The following is a 24,400-nucleotide window of genomic DNA, read 5'->3' on the forward strand; positions in this document are numbered from 1 at the left end:
GAAGTCTACATGTGGAAGACATGTTATGGGAAAGACTAAAACCAGGGACCATAAATACAATACCAGTAAACCAACAAGAAATTCAGGATATGGACCAGGAGCTGGCAGGTGGGACTGGATTTGGTTGGGATATCAGGTCGGCCTGGACGAGTTGGATCAAAGGGTCTGTTTCCGTGCTGCATATCTCTATGACTCTATGACTCTATAATCTTCATTATGCAGAGAATGGTACAAATATGGTTATTGCGTAAATCACATTGATGCATTTGAGAGGAAGCTAGATAAGCTCATGAAAGAGAATGGACTGGAAGGAATGGCTGAGAACATTAGATGAAGAAAAGTGAAAAGTAGCTCATTAGTGCATAGACATGTATCGAGATCTTTTGGGCCTAATGGTCTATTTTTGTTTTGTCAATTCAAAACATTTTGAAGTACATCTATTGTGTGCCATTTTGCATTAGGAAATTAACATCACATATGGTTTCAATATGTGTTAGAAGAATGAGGTAACTTTCATGGAGAAAGTGCAGTGCATCTATCATAAAGCTAATTTTTGAGAGGCTTTTCTCTATGGCCTTTCTTAGTCTCAGTGCTGGTAGTGGTGCATTTCATGCAGCCAATCTCTCAGTAGGCACATTTCAAATCTTCTCTCAAACATTAAATTGTTATCATTCAATTTAAAAATGTTCCTTTTTTCTGCACTGGTTTAGATATTCTTTCTTATGTTCAGTGTGAATTTTATTCTCCTAGCAAATTGAATATATTCGTTCGCATTATAACATCGAAAACTTTATCTACTTCGACCATCACCAACGTGAAGAACATGGGCACCTCTATCACTTTGCTTTGAACCCAATTTTCCATCACTATACCAGACATTTTCTCAAAGAAATACTCCGGATTACTTTTAAGTCATGCCTGTACTACCCTGTTTACCCAAGATTATTACTTAAAAAGGTAAAACAAAATTGTTGTTACATTTATCAGATATTGCAGTATTCCAGTTTTAAGTGTATTATATGTACACCTTAATTTGTTAAAATATATATTTTATTGTTATCTATATGTACAGAAATTATCAGCAAAATGTCAAGAATGCGCATTTATGAACTGCATGATTTATTATGCACAAATTTGTACATCGATCTTTGTAGTTGATTATGGTTTTAAATATTGACTTGGTACAAAATTAAATGTACCTAAATGAAAGATGTTTCTGATGATTTTTAAACTAAATATGGCTGATGTGTACTAAGCAGAGAAATTTTTCGTTTGGTAATTCTCATGCATTGCTAGAATAATAAAACTTTTCGTTTGCTTTTTTACAATTTCCATAGAGACAACAATATGATTACTTATGATTCATATTTAGGCTTATTGGTACTAACCTGTAACGGGAAACCCATTCCTAAGCTTCAGTGATAATTTGAACTTTTCGGCTTAAGCTTCCTTGAGTTTCGCACAATTTATTTCACATTAATTAAGAATCTACTATTTTAATATTACTTCCTGAAAGTAACGATAATTTCGTTCTCCTTCAGACAAACAGTTCATTTGCTCATTCCCTCACATCAGCTCTTAATTGCCTAGTTCCTGTGCGCCGGAGAAGACAGATTATCTATCCATTGGAACAACTTGGCATTAATGCTCCATCAAAGCGAATCACCCAGAGTAAGGTGGGTGAAAAGAATGGTAACAGGAAGATGCAATGGGCCAATCAGTTTTAAGATGTTGTATGCTTATGAAGATTTTGTTTCTATTGAATGTTTTAGCAAAAAGAAGGAGATATTCCAGAATCTATAAACTTTTTATGGAGGCTACAGTAAGGCCATCTGGCATACAATCTCTGTGTTCATATTTTAATCATTCAGAAATATTTTTATATTTAACTTCTAATATTGCATTAATGGCCGTTGGGACAAGGACCATTAGAGAAAAATGGCCATCTTTATATAGTGCTTTTCATGGCAACTAAATGCCTCAAAATCCTTTTCATGGCCACCAGAGGTCAAAAATGCTTTACAGCTAATTATATAAATTTGAATTGCAGTGAACTACTCTAATGCCAAAAAAAGTGGCAGTCAAGTCATGCAAAGTAAAATCATATGAACAGCAGGAATATAAAGATCAGATAATCTGATTTTATAATGCTGATTGAAGGATTGAAATTGACCAGAGCACTAGGGCTAACTCCATTACTCTTCTTTGAAAAGATGCTGTGGCATACATTGTATTCACCAAAGCAGGCAGATGATATTTATTTATCGTCTCATTCAACATCGAACACCTTCAGTAACGTAGTCCTCCCTCAATACTGCACTGGAGTGACAGCCTTGATTCTTTTGTGCTCAAGCCCTGGAGTTGAACTTGAACTAGGAACCTAGTGACTCAAGTGAGAGTGCTACCAACTGTGAGCCTTGCTGACACAGTACATTTATTATAGAAGATGTGGAACATTTTGTTGTTAGTTTCCATTATCTGTAATTTTGTGGCTTCAGATAGTACTTAATGAGTTGTTTGCTTTTTTTTGTCTTTTCCTGCTGCCTAGCCTTTGTTTAAAGCTTACTTCTTGACATATAGCCATGATCATAAATTTTGATATTAGGGCTCTGGAAATTTTAATCTGAGTAAATTTTAAATACAGGGTTATTATAAGAACACTTGTAATTTGTAATTAATTATATACATACCTTGTTGAATAGCTGCAAGTGTGCTACCACTAACTTCTAGTGTCATCAATAAAGCCTATTAAACTTAAAATATCATGGAAATTTTAGTGAAATTTGACATTTTCATTCATACTGCATTTTCATCCATACTCCAGTGCTGCTTTAACTGTGCCATGATTTTTTGTTTGCATTTCAATGTCAAATGCTTGATTATCTATGTTTTTTTCAGGCATCAAGTTGTAAAAATCTATACCCTAGATAGGATTACACATGCTCATAGTCATAATCCTAAATCAGTAGACTCCATTCGTTAGAAAGATCTTTAGAATTAACTTGATCAATAAACTGGGTAACTTTATTGAATTCCTGTCTAAATGATAACCTGTTTTTATTTAAAGATTAGATCATATTGTAGAACACAATCATAGTTTATATAATAGCATGACAAGAACAGACTAGTCCAAAAAAAGCAACAGGTTTAACTGAACATCTTGAGCTTATTTTTCTCTTTTTAAAATGGGAGTTGTAGATACTTAATTCTTGCTGAAAATTTAGAAAGGTGATAGCAATTGTGTGATTCGGGGAAAGATGCTAATGGTGGAATGGTGGTGCATGTGATGTTTATTGAGTTCAACAAGTCATGTCAGACTTAGTATTGATAGTCTGTGAGACACAAACATATGAGACACAAACCTGAATTTCTGAACATGATATGACAAATTATATTTAAAAATATGCAAAACGTCAGAATGAAAATGCTCCACTTCCAACCTACTAAGAACCAATAGTTAGTTACACCCCTTGAGAAGGGGATGGTAATAGCAGGCAAAGGGCTTTTGGAACACTGACAACTCTCATTACAACTCACTAGAGCTTTGACAAATTGATGCTTAAAATAATGGACATTGTGCTTTTTTTACAGAGGTTTTTTAGGAAAGCAAAGCTTTTTTAAAGACCCCATCCTTTGAATATTGTATGATTATTTTAAGGCCTTTTAACCTGTAATCTGGGGGACAATTAGCTTAGTTAGTTGGATGGTTACTGTGTAGTTCAGAACAACACCACTGTGGGTTTGGTTCATGTTTAGGCTGAGGTAGACTTGGGATCTGTATCTTTACCCTGTCCCTGAGAGAAGACAATAGTCAAAAATACTACTGTCAGAAATTACCAAGAAAACAACTCAGGATGAAATGTCTGCAGACAATATGCTAAAGACGTGTCTTCAGGCAGAACACATATGAAGGAATAAATGAATGAATAAATCTTGTAATTATGCGGTAGTTTAATATATCATCAGGATTGTGTGTCTTTTACAACTAATTGAAACAATTAGTCATAATGTAATTTTATCTATTTTTGTTATTAGTTTATATCAAATAAACGTACCATCTTTCATGCTAAAAGTGCCATTGCACAAATAATCTTTTATACCAGTTAAAAGATACACTTACTTCAGACTTCACAGTATTGTGTCATTGCCTTTCTTTCAGTGTGTAACATTAAAACCTCTTCCTCCACTTGAACACTATCACAACTTTTATTTCAACTACTGTTGCATCACCTGACAGACAGTCCTGAATTTTTAGCCTTTATCTAATTTACTAACAGCTTTTGTAGGAAGAACTTGCTTGTAATGTGCCTGAGTGCTAGAGCACCTCAGTGGATCCCCTCATTTAAAAAGACCACATTCTGCATAAATACAATGTGGAGCTTGGAAATGCATTCTTCTCCATTCCAATGCACTAACTTACAATTAGATTGTGTTAGTTAGAATATGAACTGGATGAACCATGGATTGAAATGAGTTAATGTGAAGTAAGTAGCCATAGTCCATAAGGAACCATAAACTCTTTGTCTGTTAGAGAGAGGCAAGTGGTTATATCGATTGAGGGTCACCATCATGCATCAAACATGGGCCAAAGCAAAGAGTTAACCCACCATGAACTACTGCAGCGAATACAAGAATTGTACCTGTATTTGTGCACCTTACTCTTGCTGTCTAGACTGATTCAGCTACCAAACCCACAGAGTATAGTTTGAGCTGGAGGGAGATGTGAGAGTGGGATGCATTTCCATAATGGAAGAACTTCCCTGACTTCAGAGCCAAAGGGCATAGAGCCTTGTACTTGCCTTAGAAGAGGATTTCTGGCTCTGATGTCAGGCCAGTCACCAAAGTCTGTATCAATCACAGAATGTGATAGGTGTGACTACACAGCGTACAGACTTAATTATGCAATATCATGGAAGCTTTTCTTTGATATTAATCCAATGTTTAGCAGCTTTATTGGATTCTGCTGCTAACACTCCACCTAAAAACCACGAGGCACCTTTACCTCTATGGAAGTGCAGACAACTAACTTAGTGCCATTTTGAAATAGTGTAGGCCTAATCTTGCATACCAGCTTCTGGACAAAGGATGGAGGCTTTCTCTGAATCTAAAACCTGCTGTTAGTCTAGCTATTCTTAATCATTAGTAATATAGGTTGGAATATTACTTCTATTAGTTAAGTGTAAGTAATGTTGAACTTTTGGAGGGATTCTCCACCCACAAATCTTAGTGTTTTTCTTGTCATTTCTTTGTGGTAGATTGTCAATTTATTGCTTTATTGGTTATCTATCGCACTCCAAGGTTTCTGTTACATCCGATTCCAGCCCCACCTTACCATGCTCTACCACTCACACCAATGCCTGCAAAGTCTCCCTTTACTTGCTGTCACCAATCCCAACTCCCATCAGCACTGATCCTGAATGCCCTCAGCAATAACCTTCTCGATTTGGGACACTTTCCCACCTGCATGGAAAGTAACAGCTGTACTATTCACTTGTGTATCCCGTAATCCTGCCTCTCTCTCTCATTCCAGGAAGACAACAGTACCCACTTGGTCAAAAAGAGTCTGGATAGGTGGTGGACTGCCAGTGTCAGCTCCTTAGGCTTGTTTTGCAGAAAGCATCCTGACTCCAGTCCAATTTTGCCACAAATCTCAATGTAGTCCACATCATTCAGACCCCTTTAAGATCCTGACATTATTCCAGTGCCCAAAGCAATGGTGAAAACTGGACCATACTAATCTGATCCTGCCATTTTCTCAGTCTTTCCTTTAAGAACTCCATCAATACTCAGTGACTGACTGACCATTTCTAAGCTTTTGGACTGATAACAGAGGCTGTCCTTGACTTACCAAAGCAGACCCCCTGAGTAAAGGGGGTATCATTGATATGACTGAGATTCGCTGACAACCATGGCAAGATTCCTTCCTTTGAGTCTACATGAAACATTAAGGCAAGACTGAACCAATGTGAGCCTGGTATCTTTGGCTGGACAGACAAAGTGCAAAAGGCAAAGCAAGGCAGTACAAGCAGGAATGCTGTGAGCATCCAAGAAGGTTCAAAGTGAGTGTCCGTCAAGAGAACAAGCAAACAGGACAGAGGTACAGCCTGATCCAGTTCATGAGCTGGATGCCTGACCCTAAGTACAATGTCCTTGCTGCAGCATTACAATGATAGTTGCAGCCTGAGGTGCAGCATTGAAATGCAGTAGCTTCCAGTAAGTGGATCAAGGATTGACCATGAGGGTTCTTGGAGACTGATATATGTCAGATGCCAAAATCCATAGGTGTGGTATGCATGTGACTGGTGCCAATGACTATGCCTTGAGATGTCATTGCCCACTGACTGATATGGAGGTCTAATGAAGCAAGCATCAGATACCTACTCTGATTTCCATGTTGGTATTTCTCAACATCTAGCTTGTTTGGCCTATTTGCTAAGATAGAAAACTGAATATTAATAAGGCATTTATACGCTATTAATTGCCAACTCACTGCTGACTAGCGAGGAACTCATCATGCTGCTTACAAAAAGCATAAAAGATGGAGCAAGATGCTCTGGATGTCGAGGTCAACCTCCCAGACTTCCAGTCCAATTTTGCCACAAATCTCAATGTAGTCCACATCACTCAGACCCCTATAAGATTCTGACATTATTCCAGTGCCCAAAGCAATGGTGAAAGCTGGACCATACTAAACTGATCCTGCCATCTTCTCAGTCTTTCCTTTAAGAACTCCATTTGTGTGGTGCATAAGAAATCATAACACAGACCTGAATGTTGCTCCTTAGGAAAGCTCTAGGACAAAAAAAAATTGCATGCAAGTAAAGCATAGTTTCAAGAAGGACTATGTTAACCTATTTTTACTTAAAGCTATTATTTTAGAGTAGAATGTGCACTTACATCATTCATTGAGGTTAGAGCCTAAAGGGAAAAGTGTACTTATTTGTTTTTGACGTATGCAACTCAATTATTATTAACAATGTCACGCAATAGTAATAATATCAAATGTTAATTCATATCTGAGATGGGTACTTGATTGAAAGATACTTGAGTAAAAGATTTGCTCTTTTATCAGCTGAAGACAAATTAAAATAATGAATGGAACCTTGTAGGGTCCTGAACAACATCGGAATTGCATGAAGCCTTTCTTGACTTTGAGAGCAACGAGTTGAATGTTTCAACTAAGTTCTGGGTGCTGACATAAGATTCTTGCTAGGGATTGCCTATTAAAACTCATCACCCTCATTAAAACTTGACCTACTCTTGGGAAATAAGGCAGGGCATGTGACTGAGTGACCGTGTCAATTGAAGAGCACTTTGGGGCCAACGACCATAATTCTATTAGTTTTAAAACAGTGATAGAAAAGGATAGACTAGATCTAAAAGTTGAAGTTCTAAATTGGAAGAAGGCTAATTTTGACACTTAATAGGCAAGAACTTCCAAAAGCTGATTGGGGGCAGATGTTCACAGGTAAAGGAATGACTGGAAATGGGAAGCCTTCAAACATGAAATAATGAGAGTCCAGAAATAAGAGTATATTCCTGTTAGGGTGAAAGGAAAGGCTGATAGGTATAGGTGATGCTGGTTGACTAGAGAAATTGAAGTTTTATTTCAGAAAATGAAGGAAGCATATGTCAGGTATAGACAGCAGAGATCGAGTGAATCCTTAGATTATAAAGGCAGTAGGAGTATACTTAAGAGGGAGATCAAAAGGGCAAAAAGGAGACATGAGATAGCTCTGGCAAATACGGTTAAGGAGAATCCAAAGGGATTTTATAAATATGTTAAGGATAAAAGGGTAACTAGGGAGAGAATAGGGCCTCTCAAAGATCAGCAAGACAGCCTATGTGTGGAACTGCAGGAAATGGGGGAGATACTGAGTAGTTTGCATCAGTGTTTACTGTTGAGAAGGATATGGAAAATATAAAATATGGGGAAATAGATGGTGACATCTGAAAAAATGTCTATATTACGGAGGAGAAGGTGCTGGATGTCATGAAACGCATAAAAATGCATAATTCCCCAGGACCTGATCAGGTGTACCCTAAACCTCTGTGGGATGCTAGGGAAGTGTTTGCTGGGCCGCTTGCTTAGATATTTGTATCATGGATAGACACAGGTGAGGTGCCAGAAGACTGGAGGTTGGCTAACATAATGCCATTATTTAAGAAAGGTGGTAAGGAAAAGCCAGGAAACTATAGACCAGTGAGCCTGACATTAGTGGTAGGCACGTTGTTGGAGGGAATCCTGAGGGACTGGACTTACATGTATTTGGAAAGGCAAAGACTGATTAGGCATAATCAACATGGCTTTGTGCATGGAAAATCATGTCTCACGAACTTGATTGAGTTTTTTAAAGAAGCAACAAAGAGGATTGCTGAGGGCAGAGTGGTAGATGTAATCTATATAGACTTCGGTAAGGCATTCAACAAGGTTGCTCTTGGGAATCTGGTTAGCAAGTCCAGATCTCATAGAATATGGGGTGGAGTAGCCATTTGCATACAGAACTGGCATGAAGGGAGAAGACAGAGGGTGGTGGTGGAGGGTTTCTTTTCAGACTGGAGGCCTGTGACCAGTGGTGTGCCACAAGGATCAATGCTGGTCCACTGCTTTTCATCATTTATATAAATGATTTGGATGTGAACACAGAGGTATAGTTAGTAAGTTTGCAGATGACAGCAACATTGGAGGTGTAGTGGATAGCAAAGAAGGTTACCTCAGAGTATAATGGGATCTTGATCAGGTGGCCCAATGGGTTGAGGAGTGGCAGACGGAGTCTAATTTAGGTAACTGTGAGATGCTGCAGAGCAGGGCTTATACACTTAATACTAAGGCCCTGGGGAGTGTTGCTGAACAAAGAGACCTTGGAGTGCATGTTCATAGTTCCTTGAAAATAGAGTCGCCAGTAGATAGGATAGTGAAAAAGGCATTTGGTATGCCTTCCTTTATTGATCAGAGCATTGAGTATAGGAGTTGCGAAGTTGTGTTACGGTTTTACAGGACATTGGTTAGGCCACTTTTGGAATAAACCCATCTGATTCACTTATGTCCTTTAGGGAAGGAAATTTGCCATCCTTACCCAGTCTGGCCTACTTGTGCTTACAGACCCACGGAAATGTGGTTGACTCTTAACTGCTCTCTGGGCAATAAAGATTGGGCAATAAATGCTGCCGAAGCCAGCGACACTCACATCCAGTGTATGAATAAAGAAGTATTGCGTGCAATTCTGGTTTCCTTCATATTGGAAGAATGTTGTGAAACTTGAAAAGGTTCAGAAAAGGTTTATATGGATGTTGCCAGGGTGGGAAGATTTGAGCTATAGGGCGAGGCTGTATCGGCTGGGACTGTTTTCCTTAAAGTGTCGGTGACTGAGGGAAGCACATTGAATATGCTTCAAGCAAATAGCCTTGCTCAAAGTCTTATGAGAGCAGTCCAGGGAGACACCCATTAATCAGGGGCTTCTGATACAGTAAATTCAAGGACACCCTCAGATACCAGTCAGGGCACAATCAGGTATCTGGTCAGGGTAGTCACATCAGGAGGTCTATGCCCAAGACACGAATCATAATCAGCCCTATCAGTCTAATGTGGCCAATTTGAGGAGTCATGGAAACAGTCAGGTAGCTCTATAGATATCAGTTAGGAGTCTGGTCACTAAATGTTTGGGGCTGTCTAATTGTTGCTCATGGGAATGTGCCACAACTAGTCTGGGGCTTCTGTCCGCTGTATGTCAAGAGGGCAAGGCATTCTCAGGGGTCAGTTCCATACAAGAGAGGCTGGGAAATTAATGGTGGAGAGTGGAGGCAGAATGCTGGGATGCAGAGGGCATTACAAATATGTAGGGGGGATAACTATATATATATATGTATATATATATATATATATATATAAAGGGAAAGACCGTGGGCCATTGGTGATAAGGGGTCATGTGAGATGGGGAGTGGTCAGTGACGTTGAGCAGCACCCTGACCTCAAGAGCTGACATGTTCTCCTCATGTGTCTGGGGTGGGGAGAGGTGGACAAATGCAGGTAGTGATTGCTGACTGGAAACTTTTTCTCTAACCCCACACCCAGGCTGGCCTCTTTTCCCCAAAACCCCTTGACCTCCATTTCTCTCTCTACCACTTAACCAATCTTGACTTTGCTTTCTTAGCCTTTCTTGCCAATTGCACCGCAAAGCAATCAACAAACAGGAGTGTTCCCTCCCAATCAGAGAACACTTCAGCATTGGCTTTTGGATGACCGTCCTCCAAGGTAGACTTTGGGACAGGCAACAACACAAAGTGGCCGAGCAGAGGCTGATAGCCAAGTTCGCTACCCATGGGGTTCATGTTACACTACAGGTGACCCCACTACACTATACTCTCTCTCTTTCACTCACACACACATTCCTACAGACCTATACACTCACACAGATCCTCTCTCATATGCTCACATATACACACCCACACTCACACCTACACGCGCACCATCTCACAGACTTATACCCCTTTACACTCACACACACTCTCTCACAGACACTCATACCCCTACCCATATACACACACCCACATGCACACACACGCATTAAAGTTTGTGGAGTGAATTTATATTTATTTTGTTCAAAAACTGCATGAATCCATGTAAGATCCTGTATATCCCTTTTTTAAAAGTAGAATCAGTCTGAACATTAGGGCATAGACACCCTCACATGGGGCTTAGATCACAATGGTGCTGGAAAAGCACAGCAGGTCAGGCAGCATCTGAGGAGCAGGAACATCGACGTTTTGGGCAAAAGCCCTTCATCAGGAATAGAGGCAGGAAGCCTCTGGGGGGTGGGGGTGGGGGCTGAGGAGAAGGTAGCAAAGACTACAATAGGTGAATGGGGGTGGGGATGGAGGTGATGGGTTAGAGGAGAGGGTGAAGCGGATAGGTGGAAAGAGAGATTCATAGATCGGACAGGTCATGAGGACAGTGCTGAGCTGGAAGGTTGGAACTGGGGTAAGGTGGGGGGAGCAGAAATGAGGAAACTGGTGAAGTCCGCTTTGATGCCCTGGGATTGAAGTGTTCCGAGGCGGAAGAAGAGGCGTGCTTCCACCAGGCGTCGGGTGGTGAGGGAGTGGCGGTGGAGGAGGTCCAGGACCTGCATGTCCTCGGCAGAGTGGGAGGGGGAGTTGAAATGTTGGGCCACAGGGCGGTGTGGTTGATTGGTGCGGGTGTCCTGGAGATGTTCCCTGAAGCGCTCTGCGAGGAGGTGTCCAGTCTCCCCAATGTAGAGGAGACTGCATCGGGAGCAACGGATACAATAAATGACATTGGTGGATGTGCAGGTGAAATTCCTGTCTCTTTGTTGGCTACGTAGAATAGTCCATCTTCCATAGTTACACCGGCACCACTCCCCACCTCTTCCTCCGCTACATTGATAACTGTATCGGCACCACCTCGTGCTCCCGCGAGGAGGTTGAGCAGTTCATCAACTTCACCAACACATTCCACCCCGACCTTAAATTCACCTGGACCATCTCTGACACCTCCCTCCCCTTCCTGGACCTCTCCATCTCCATTAATGATGACCGACTTGACGTTGACATTTTTTTACAAACCCACCGACTCCCACAGTTACAGTGGACAGCACAGTGGTTAGCACTGCTGCCTCACAGCGCCAGAGACCCGCGTTCAATTCCCGCCTCAGGCGACTGACTGTGTGGAGTTTGCACATTGTCTGCGTGGGTTTCCTCCAGGTGCTCCGGTTTCCTCCCACAATCCAAAAATGTGCAGGTTAGGTGAATTGGCCATGCTAAATTGCCCGTAGTGTTAGGTGAAGGGGTAAATGTAGGGGAATGGGTCTGGGTGGGTTGCGCTTCAGCAGGTCGGTGTGGACTTGTTGGGCCGAAGGGCCTGTTTCCACACCATAAGTAATCTAAGCTAATATACCTGGATTACACCTCTTCCCACCCCACCTCCTGCAAAAATGCCATCCTGTATTCCCAAACCCTCCGCCTCTGCCATATCTGCTCCCAGGAGGACCAGTTCAACCACAGAACAAACCAGATGGCCTCCTTCTTTAGAGACCGCAATTTCCCTTCTCACATGGTTGAAGATGCCCTCCAATGCATCTCATCTCATCACCCGCACCTCCGCCCTCAAACCCCACCCCTCCAACCATAACAAGGACAGAACCCCCCTCGTCCTCACTTTCCACCCTACCAACCTTCGCATTAACCATATCATCCGCCGACATTTCCGCCACCACCAAACGGACCCCACCACCAGGGATATATTTCCCTCCCCACCCCTTTCCACTTTCCGCAAAAACCGTTCCCTCCGTGATTACCTGGTCAGGTCCACACCCCCCAACAAACCACCCTCCCGTCCTAACACCCTCCCCTGCCATCGCAGGAATTACAAAGCCTGCGCTCACACCTTTTCCCTCACCACCATCCAAGGCCCCAAAGGAGCCTTCCACATCCATCAAAGTTTCACCTGCACATCCACCAATGTCATTTATTGTATCCGTTGCTCCCGATGCAGTCTCCTCTACATTGGGGAGACTGGACGCCTCCTCACAGAGCGCTTCAGGGAACATCTCCGGGACACCCTCCCACTCTGCTGAGGACATGCAGGTCCTGGGCCTCCTCCACCGCCGCTCCCTCACCACCTGATGCCTGGAGGAAGGACGCCTCATCTTCCACCTCAGAACACTTCAACCCCAGGGCATCAAAGTGGACTTCACCAGTTTCCTCATTTCCGCTCCTGCCATCTTACCCCAGTTCCAACCTTCCAGCTCAGCACTCTCCTAATGATCTGTCCTACCTGCCAATCTCCCTTCCCACCTATCCGCTCCACCCTTTCCTCTGACCTATCACCTCCATCCCCAACCCTATTCACCTATTGTACTTTTTGCTACCTTCCCCCACCCTCCTCTATGACCTATCACTCCATCCCCTCTCCCATTCACTTATTGCACTCTTTGCTACCTTCTTCTCAGCTCCCCTCACCATTTATTTCTCCACCCTGGAGGCTTCCTGCCTCTATTCCTGATGAAGGGCTTTTGCCCAAAATGTCAATTTTCCTGCTCCTCAGATGCTGCCTGACCTGCTGTGCTTTTCCAGCACCACTCTGATCTAAACTCTGGTTTGCAGCATCTGCGGTCCTCATTTTTGCCTACCCTCACATAGGTCACCTCATACTTTCATTGCATTATCTGGGCTAACATGCCACCTATTGTTAAAGTTCACTTGAGAATGTAACTTTTAAAAAAAAATTCTGGGATTTATATATGAAAGAATTGAAAGCTACATGGTAATTCGAAAAGATGAGAGACTTCCCAAAAATCCAGGTGTTTTTCAATATATAATTTCAGTTGCATCACACTGTAAACCTTTGCTATACATTCTATGTCTTAGAATCTTATACCCTACAACCACCTGATGAAGAAGCAGTGCTGCAAAAGCTATGCTTCCAAATAAATCTGTTGGACCATAACCTGGTGTTGTGTGATTTTTAACTTTGTAAATCCCATCAATGGTGGACTCTCTGTCACTTCACCTCCCAATCATGGTTTCTCACCTTTCCCCCCCCAATTTTGAACTCTTTTTTTTCCCCCTCAACCCCTACCAGTTGTGGTTTCTCTTTCACCTCTTCTGATCCCAGTCTCTCTCTTACCTTTCTCTATAAATTGCAGCTTCTTGTTAATTGTGGCTTTCCTCTCATTGCCCTTCAAAACCCTTTCTGATTGTGATATCTCTTGTTCCCACCACTGATCGTTGATTTCTTCCCAGAGTCACCATTTAATATCCCTTATCCTGACCTCCCAATCACAGATTCCTTTAAATATAGTTAATGACACCAGTATGACAGGTAGCAGAGTCAGTGACTTCATTTTGGGGCCTTCAGTCAGTTGCATACCACCTGAAAAGTGGACACATCTAATGGCTCAGGCATGATACCTTTGTCATTGCAGTAACATATTATGTACTCTCATTGAATATATTCTCTTCATAATATGTTTTTAATTTTTTTTGGTTATTAGAATCAGTTTTAAGGAGAGCTGGTAATTACCTTTTAAATATAGTTTTGAAAGAATGCATAGTTCTCAGATGGAATTAACCAAAGGAAAGAGTGTGAATGAAATGAAAAGTGTATAAACACCTATAGAAAGTCTAAATAAATTGAATGATACACAAAGCAAGGAATAAAGGGGAATTTTGTAAAACCAAAACAAGATCACTCAGATCTTATCAGAATCCAATCTGATTTCTTCTTTGAGTGCCATGCTCAGTACATTGTGCTGATGGGCCCTTGAAATAAGGTGTGCTGTGGGGCTAAACCACCTAATCCTAAACTCTCTGAGGTCAATTACTGTATGCCTTGCTGAAATGCAAGGAACAGTGATTACTGAAGCATGACAGGTGAGCTCTTCAGGGACCTACACGTGCTTGAAATCACCATATTCTATTCCTCAATTTATTGTATTTTATTTAAATTGTCCATGGGGAAAGAAATGCTGAAGTGTCATTTTTTTTTATTTAGAAGCAACATGTTAAAATTACAAATGACTATACTTTTGATAGATATGAGGAATAATATAAATTACAATGCAAATTTATGAAGCACATCAGCATTAAAAGTGCAAAGGGATTTTGTATGATAGGCATAAAGTTTAATTCAATAAATTTAGTGTGATATTATTGATTATTGTATGTAAACATCATTATGCATGAATAAAACTTGATTTCCCTGAGAGTAACTGAGAGTGCCAAGATGGAAGCAAGACTGAGAAAATAAAGCATAAAGTGAAAATTGTTATAGTGCCAGCAGCATAGTGTGTTCTGGTTTATTCTTATATATCAAAATAGCATCAAATAGAAAAAAAAATAATTCTGTTTCAGTTGGTGGTGAGCCAGCTTCTTGAACCTCTGCAGCCCATCTTATGTAGGTGGATGTTCCAAGATTTTGACCTAAGGTCAGACAAAGAATGGCAATTTAGTTCCAAGGAATGATGGAATGTTGCTTGGAGGACAACTTGCTGGTGATGGTGCTCTCATGCATCTGCTGCGTTTGTCCTTCTTAGTATGTAGGTGTTGCTGATTTGAAAGGAACTGCTGCTGATATCACCTTGGTGATTTGCTTCAGTGCATGTTATGTACTGCTGCTACAGTGCATCAGTGATGAAAGGAGTGAATGTTGAATATAGTGGATGGAGAGCTGATCAAGTGGGATTCTTTGGTGAGATGGTGTCAAGCTTTTTGAGTGTCTGTGGAGCTGCATCTGTTCAGGCAAATGAGGAGTATTCCATCTCAGTCCTGACTTTGTGCCATGTAAATGCTGGACAGGCTTTGGTGAGTCAGGAGATGAGTTGCTGACTACAGAATTCCAAGCCTCAAATATACTCTTTTAATCAGTATTTATATGGCCGGTACAATTTATTTTCTAGTCAATGGTAACCCCCCCCCCCCCAGAATATTAATGATGTGGATTTGATGATGGTAAGCCACTTAATATTGAGAGATATTAGTTAGATTTCTTCTTGTTTGAGATGGTCATTGTATGGTATAAATATTACTTGCCATCCATCAGCCCAAGCTTGGCTTTTGTCCAGGTCTTACTGCATATCGACATGATTGTTTCAGTGTCCAATAAGACATACATGATGCTGACAAATTATACAGTAATCCATAAAACATCTGTAAAACTTCTGAACTTATGATGGAGGGAATGTCATAGATAAAGCAGCTGAAGATTATTGGGCCTAGTACACTATCTTGAGGAACTCCTGAAGAGATTTTCTGGGACTGACATGATTGTCCTCCAGTATTCACTATGATCTTCCTCTCAGCCATGTATGGCTTCAACCATTGAAGAGTTTTCCCTGATTCTAATTGGCTCCAATTTGGCTCAGGTTTCTTAATACCATTCTCAGTCAGATGTCGACTGGTGTCAAGGGCAGTTTCTCCACATCAGTTCTGGAGTTCACCTCTTCTGTCCATATTTGTAACAAGCTTGCAATAAAGTCAGGACCTGGCAGAATCCAAGCTGAGCATCAGTGAAAAGACTATTGCTGAGTAATTGCTGTTGGGAGCCATTGATGATTCCTTGCAGCACTTATGATTGAGAGTAAACTGATGTGGGTTGAATTTGTTCTGCTTTTTGTGCACAGGACATACCTGGCAAATTTCCACATTCCCAGGTTGTAGCTGTATTGGAACAGTCTGGCTAGGGATGCAGCAAGTTCTGGAGTAAACATGTTTAGTAATATTTCTGAAATATTGTCAGAGCCCATAGTCTTTGCAGTATCTAATACCTTTAAACATTTTTTGATGTCACGAGGAGTGAATTAAGCAGGCTGACTATTGACATCTACCATACTAGAGATCTTAGAAAAAGGAGAATGGATCCAGTCAACTTAAACAGTTATGTTCCAATTTTTAAGAGTTTAAACCAAGCATAAAGGAGTGACATGTAATCCAGGCTAATGCATATACTCATTTATCATGTCATAGACATCCCAATGCACAATATATGTTTCTACATTACTAGTGCTGTACCATGGATCTTCAAGTATTATTAATGTTATATTAGCAACATCATTGGTTGTATTAGCTGTCACATGAGCTCTAAGAATCATAATCTCTACAGTGTGAAAGCAGGCCATGAAGGCCTCCAAAGAGCATCCCACGCAGACTCACTCTCCCCTACCCTATCTCTATAACCCTGTATTTCCCATGGCTAATCCATCCAGCCTGCACATCCCTGGATACTGTAGGCAATTTAACATGGCCAATCCACTTAACCTGCACGTCTTTGGACTATGGGAGGAAAACCTGAGCATCTGGAGGAAATCCACTTAGACATCGAAAGAATGTGCAAACTCCACACAGTCAGTCACCCAAGGGTGGAATCAAATCTTGGTCTCTGGCACTGTGGGGCAATTGTGCTAACAACTGAGACACCATGCTGCCCATCTTAGAATTGTCATTTTTTAGTAGGGAATATTACATAAATTTTAACATATGTATTTTATTGTGTAATACATACAATTCACCTTGCAAAAAAGGTGATGTATCTGCCTATATATACCCATACATCATGCAATACCAAAGAATAAAGTGTATAGCTTGATGGATGTTAACAGAGATCAATTTGGAGGAAACCACAACCTGAAATACAAAGTGAAAGGATTTGCATGAAAGGACAAAATGATTTGCCTTTAGAGTAATAAAAATTATGGTCCACATTTTATGGTCAGTTGTGAAGGAGTGGTTCTCACTCTTCACCTCGCTGACATTTACATACGGTTCTCTCAGGTTTTTGAGCAGACCTGAATTTATCCTCATAAGGCCAGGTGCGCAGAGCATCTGCAGGTGGTGGGCTTGATTGCATTCCACACCTGCCCTCCCTTATCCTGAAAGAACATCTCACCATTTAGACCAATTTTCTGTGCGCACCTAACCTTATGAGTGAAAATTGAAGCCTGGATTTGAGCATGTGTCCATTCAAAAGTCTGAGTCAGTAGGATAGCATATTTCTTAATGCTAAAAAATGCTAATCAATCAGATGGGTATTTACAGTGGTCAATGTTGTTTTCATGGTCATCATTACTGAAACCAGCTTTAAATTCTAGATTTATTAATTGAATTGAAATTTCACGATCACCCATGGTGGGATCTGAAACCACATCCCCAGAGCATTAACCTGGGTTAAGAGTGCAGTGACATTACTACTGCACTTCCATCCCTCTATTTTACTGTCAGAGATACAAGCACACAAGCTTCCTTTTAGTTTACAAAAATGTGGGGATTTATGTAACCTATGAGGCGTCAGTTGTATACACATTATCCATTCTTCAAGAGCATTTAAGTCTATTGTAAAGATTTGTGATACCAACACCATAGGATTAAGCCCTTTGCTCCAGCAATAAGGGAGACTGTTTGAGTTTAGCAATTGGATTAAATGACTGTGCTGAGTTTGGGTTTCCTGCATGCTTGAGTCTCTTCCCACCCGCAGTGCTCCATCTCGTGGTATCCACCCCAGCGAAATTTGCTTTTGCTGGATATTGACTTCAAGAAGTGGGGTCTGTCTGCCATTATACACTGACTACATGACAATTCAGACCCCACATCCTCACCTAATCCACTGCCATCTAAAATGGATCTGTAATAACTATTTTGATTTACAGTTTGAAGTTTTGATATGTTTTCATATGTTTAAATGAGCAGCTATTCATTATTGACCAAAGTGTGGTAGAGAAATACAAGTAGAATGTTTCAAATTTATGTCCTTTAAAAAAAGTCTTAAGTTTTCTTTGTAAATTTTCATTTGTAAGTTAGTTTCTTCTTCAACAGTTTCTGAGCTTTACTTTTATTTCTTGGCTACTCAATTTCCCCACAATTAATGTCTATTTTAGAATTACCTTTTTTTCTGAGTTTTTCCTTCTTTACTTTATTTCTGAGAGATGTTCTCCATTCTGATTAAAAAATACTGGGACTCTGAGAAATATCAAACAGGGTCATCTTTATTTCCTCAGTCATTTGTTACTAAATTATTTAGGCACCCTTTCAGTTATTTTCTGGACCCAGTCTGTAAATTACCTTTCTCGATATGCCAAATATTTATTAATTGATTCTTTGACTGTTAAGAGTCAACCATGCCTATTGAACAGTATGTAGGTTGTTTAATGATAAATTAGATTTTTGGAGCTATTGGTGTGTTAAGCCCTTGATAAATATTATAATGAGTACATAAGGAAAGAATGAAATTGCAATTATATGGCAACTTTCTGGAATAGTCCAAAGCGCTTTATGGTAAATAAAGTATTTTTCGAATGTAGTTACTGTTGTAAATTGCAAAAGTCATGACAGTCAATATGTGCACAGCACAATTCCATAAACAGCCCTGAAATAAATGGTCACTTTCGTGGTGGTGATCAAGAGTAATCAAATGCTGGTAAGGACAGTGGGGGAATTCTGCTGTTCTCTTTAAAATAATGCCATGGAATCTATTATATCTACATAATTTGGTGAAAACCTGGGAGAAAGTGAGGACTGCAGATGCTGGAATCAGATTACGAAAGAGTGGTGCTGGAAAAGCACAGCTGGTCAGGCAGTATCCAAGGAGCAGGAGATTCGACATTTCGAGCATAAGCTGATGAAGAGGTTATGCTTGAAACGTCGACTCTCCTGCTCCTCAGATGCTGTCTGACTGGCTGTGATTTTCCAGCACCACATTTTTTGAATAATTTGACAAAACACAGGGGAACACTACAACACCACAAACAAGGTCCCATAAATGATCTGCTTTTGTGATGTTGCATTCAGGAGTGCATGGCTGGCAGACCGCAGTGGGGGTGCGAGGGGTGAGGAGGTGAGTGTCTTGGTTGAGAGTCGGGGGATGAGATTTAAGGTGGGTATGAACTTTTAGGGCACATGGGACCCCCAAACGAAGTTCCCCGCTCTTTCTTGAGGCAAGTCTGCATCAGAAACCAAGACACTCATGCCCCCCATTGAGGTTTGCCAACCAAACTCTGCTGAACCCCCAAATGTACTTTAAAATATAACTCTATTATCTTTGGTGGCCACTGCCTCTACTTCAAGCATTGGTTGGATTTTGAACTAATCTTATTAAAATAATCAGTAGTTCTTCAAGGCAAGACTTCTTCACCAGATTGGGACTAAAATTTTCCCCTGAGGGTAAATAACACTGCTAGCATATATTTGAGTATCCACTCAAGACATGAGCAGATTTTTCTTTTGTTTCTCCCTCATGTGCTAATATAATCTCCCTTTAAATGTACCATTCTATTCAGTTCTATCCGTGTGATAGTGAGTTGTACACATTCACCATTTTCTGAATTAAAATGTTTCTTCTGAATTTTTTGTTTAATTTCTTAGTGACTGTTTCATAATACTGGCCTTGTTTGAAGTGACAGGTGTTAATAGTTGTCACAGATTGCACATAAAGGCACTGGCAGCAGCAATAGAAATCCAGCACAAGCCAGCCGATAGACTTAAGTACAATTTCTCCAAACGTCTGCCTTTTCATGAAAACAATGCATTTGAGTTTGCATTTATAAGTTACACAAGTTATCCAGTATAAATTGTCACATTCATTAACAAAACATTGTGTTAACTTCCTCCACAGTTGCAAGAAGCACTCCAGGTGTGGTCTGACCAATGTTAGAATTTGGTCGGAACAGTGAGGAAAGATAATGTAAAATAAAATGTATCAGTCTAACTAAATAAGATGCAGAAGCAAAATGATCAGGAGGTCTATGTGCACAAAATGAAGTTTGAGAAAACAAATGCAATAATAAGAAATCCTGTGCTTGGTAAGTGGAGGCATAAAGCACTGTAAACCATTATAAAACACTGACTTGGATTCAACTAGAATATTGAGTCAAAGTTTGGGCACTGCCCATCAGAAACATTAGAAGACATTGGAGAAGTTGCAGAAAATATTTGTACAACTAGTTCCAAAAATGAAGGAATTCAGTTACTGTGTTAGATTAACAAAGCTGGTGCTGTTCTCTTTTGAGAAGATGATATTAAGAACAGTTTTGGTGGAGCTGTTTAACATCATGAGGAGGCTGAATAGAGTAGATAGGGAGAAACTGTTCTCATTTTCAGATGGGTTGAAAACTAAAATGCCTTAACAGGGCAGTATGGTGGCTCTATGGTCAACACTGCTGCCTCACAGTGCCAGGGACCCAGGTTTGAAACCACCCTCGGGGGGATTGTGTGGAATTTTCACGTTCTCCCTTTGTCTGTGTGGGTTTCCTCCCACAGTCCAAAGATGTGCAGGGTCGGTAGATTAGCCATGGGGAATGGTTCGGTGGGATGCTCTTCATAGGGTCAGTGTGCACTTGATGGGCTGAATGGTCTGCTTCCACGCTGTAGCGATTATATGATTTAAAGTGATTAGCTCAATAGTGACAATAGATATTGGATTTTGCTGAAAATAACAAATTTAAGATTATTAGCTAGGTTAACAATATGGTTCACTTACATATGCTAGAAGCTACATATTCACACACAGCACCCTGTCCTTTACAAACACAAAGAGCATACCTATACATTGCACTTTTCAACTAAACAAAAGCTTGAGGGACAGCCATTCTTTGGTACTTTTTGATACTTTGAATAATCAGAGTTGACTTGCCAGGATAGCTTAACAGTTAGCTGTTCTGTGTTGCATTTTCCATGGCAGGGTTTCTTCCATTCGGAGTTCACTTGCCAATCTCCCAATACCCTCTTCCCATGCAATGTAAGTTGTTATTCCATTTAATATTTGGTATTCTTACAATTCTGCCCTGATGAGTACAAGCAGAAAAGATTTGACATCACATTCCTTTTTATTTGCAATAATCTTAAATGCTTGTTTCCAAACTTGTCAAGACTGAAATGTTAAGCCAGTTTATGTAACATCTGATTGTAATATAAATGTAAACCAGATAATTGCAAAATTACACATCCTGGCTATGTTGTGTGCTGAGTCTTGGTTATAGATTTAATGTACAATATGTAAATATTGTAATTAAACTGATATAGTTGGATTGTGCTTCAAGAATCACAGTTTTCTGCATTTTCATTCAGGGAAGTTAGTCTAGCACAACTGAAATAGTGAGTTCAGGTTCAGAAACTGTTTAATGGTTGGTGGATCGTCTGAACATGAATTTTTCGATAATTGCTTTCTGAAATTATGGTTTGATTTTCAATTTATTGGTGAATTGCTTATAATCCCTTTCCATTTAATCAAAATGGACAAATTTTAAATTGGTGGTTGAAATCTTGCTTACTTTTCCCCTTTTGCCTTTTTTGTTTACAATGAACATTTATAATTGCTAGTTTTATTTTATTATTGGTGATACATGATCTCACTGACTGCTGAGCTGTGCATACAATCAGCTGTGCATTCTGTTGGATGACCGGCAGTTATTTACTGATTTATACCCTCAAACAAATATAAGCTGCATGAAACATAGTCTTTTATTTCTCTCTTGAACGGCCATGATTCATTATTATAGTGAAATTATAATCTGTACCTATGAAGGGATTTATGATTTTGACTTAAAGAATGAACAGCAATATTATTGTTTTCTATCAAGTGCACATCTGTTAAACTTCAAGTTGTCAGAAGTATTATAAACAAGGAAGTGAGACAGTCAGATTTAGTTACTTTGAACTGAAAGTTTTTAAACATCTTTCAATCTACATATTTGCAAATTTACAAACACCTCCAAATTTCATCACCTATCACAAATGACTTGTAATTGATCTCAAATTGTTTCATTATTTGATTTTGTAGCCTGAAAATGGAAAGGCTGGATTATTGTTCCAACTGAATGAATAGAATGATAGATTGTTTATATATGTTATAATGCTCTTGCTGATATAAAATAGGATGCAGTTGGGTTTGAACTCACAAAACCACAAGACGCCCATTACTTTATTCCTTTATTGTATTATTTTAATTACTTTATTAAAGATAATACCATTTTGCTGCATTACACCAGATGGATAGCACCAAGGTTTACTGATCAGAAGCTTCCAGACTGCACTTCTAGTCTCTGCGAATGCTGATGTCAGTAAAGTACAAAGTTTGGTCCGGTTAGTGTTTTGTGATTTGCGTTATAGGAAGCTGAATTTTAACTACGGTTACTGTGGAATGTACTGGAAAGCATATATGAGTGCAGAAGGTCATATAATGATAAGATCATGCTTGATTCAGACTGTTAATATTAAAGAAGTCTGATGATATCTACTCTCACATGTTCAAACATTTTGAATAAACAGTTGGACCAGGTATTCAATGAAATTTATCTCAGCAAGAAACAGAAGTTTCAGAAGATGAACTAAAGATAAAATTATATACTGTTAATGACTTCTATTTATGTTGTTTCAGCCAAAGTATGCTTTAAACCATATAAACCGAAAGTTGACCATGGAGCCAAAGCTGACCATCAATTCACAAATTGTAGTGGTTGGTGCTTCGGAGGTTGGGATCTCCTTCCTTGAAACATTGGTCTTCTGGTAATATAATTCTGCATTTGTATAGTTTGTGATAGTTGTGCATAGAGTAACGGTGATGAAAATATGCTAATATGCCTAATATGCCTTGAACTGTAAGAATATATCTTGAAGATTTTGTTAAACATTAGTACAAGTGCACAATCCTTTATCCAAAATGCTCAGGACCACCTGGTTTTCAGAATTAAGAATTTTTTGAATTTCAGAATAAGTGACAGTTTGATGGTGAATTTTTAAAAAAATCTTACTGAAGAGCAGACTCACTATGAGTAAAACGGGCCCAGAGATAAAATGAGGCCTGCCAGTGCTAGGCCACGCCCCCTCCCCCATCCATGTTGCACCTGAGTGAGATGCTTCGAGTGGGTGTGGAGTTGGGTTAACTGTTTGCATGCCAAACAACCTTGTTAATGAGAATAAAGCTTCACAAAATACCTTTGGATTTTGGAGCTTTTTGGATTTCAGGATTTCGGATAAAGGGTTTCCTACCTGTAGAACCTTTTCATTAGGTCTTTCATTGATTTCACTTGCAAATGCTTAAGTTACTTGTTTTTATTTTTATTTCCCTTTTTTGCAGCTTTTCTTCATTGTGCTTAGCCAAATGACCACTTTTTATTTACAGCCTTAAAGTAGTAAATAATGCCAGTTTTTCTGACTTTGGGAAGCCACATGCTGTCTGCTTCTTTTTGTACACCTGCACTTTCCACCAGCAATCATTAGATAATGATCCATAATAAAAATGAAAAACCTTACTCAACTGCAGTGTGCTACATCAATCTCACACCTCCACTACATGGCAGCAGCTTACGCAACAAACATACTGTGAGGACCTCAAATATGCAACCATGTCTCAAAATCTTAAGGGAGTAGTCTTCATAAAAGTTCATGGAGGGATAATGTAGGTCAGGGGATCTTGGCACTGTAAGTCAAAGGCAGCCTCCAATACAAAGGCAGCCTCTCGAGGATTGACCATAGTCAGGCATCCAGTAAAGGTGTTCTTGATCAAGAGGTTCATGCCCTTGCAGTCCAGAACGTGGTTCACGATCAATCGTGTAGTGCCATAGTAGACTGTCCTATATGTGAAGCTGATCTGATCATAGAGATGTATAGTCATCAGTCATGAGTCTGATTGGTGTGCTGAGGTGGCTGGGCTGAATCAGTTTGTTGGGTACAACTACAGAAACTAAAGAAAAAGGGGGTTAGGAGGCATAGACTGGGCTACAGGAAGGTGACTCGAGAACATATTCACTATGATTGGAGTTGAAAGCTGGAGTGGATGGGGGTTGACAATTGTGAAGAAGGAAACTGTATTTATAAGGGGGGGTTATGGTACAACATGGATGGGAATAGGGTCACACGGAGGAGATTTTGTCCACGTTCAAGTGCACACTGAGCTGGAATT

At 40.0% G+C, this 24,400-nt stretch overlaps 1 protein-coding gene across 1 annotated transcript in view; it reads left to right on the plus strand.

Annotated features, from left to right (window-relative positions):
* Positions 1-24,400, plus strand: part of cfap61 (cilia and flagella associated protein 61) — a 250,290-nt gene that overhangs the window by 112,055 nt on the left and 113,835 nt on the right. The window contains exons 15-17 of the mRNA XM_072581649.1: positions 751-957; positions 1,542-1,676; positions 22,877-23,004. Coding sequence (XP_072437750.1) covers positions 751-957; positions 1,542-1,676; positions 22,877-23,004 — 470 coding nt within the window. The remainder of the gene's footprint in view (positions 1-750; positions 958-1,541; positions 1,677-22,876; positions 23,005-24,400) is intronic.

This window comes from Chiloscyllium punctatum, chromosome 11 (genome assembly GCF_047496795.1).
Source record: "Chiloscyllium punctatum isolate Juve2018m chromosome 11, sChiPun1.3, whole genome shotgun sequence".
NCBI classification, from domain to species: Eukaryota; Metazoa; Chordata; class Chondrichthyes; order Orectolobiformes; family Hemiscylliidae; genus Chiloscyllium; species Chiloscyllium punctatum.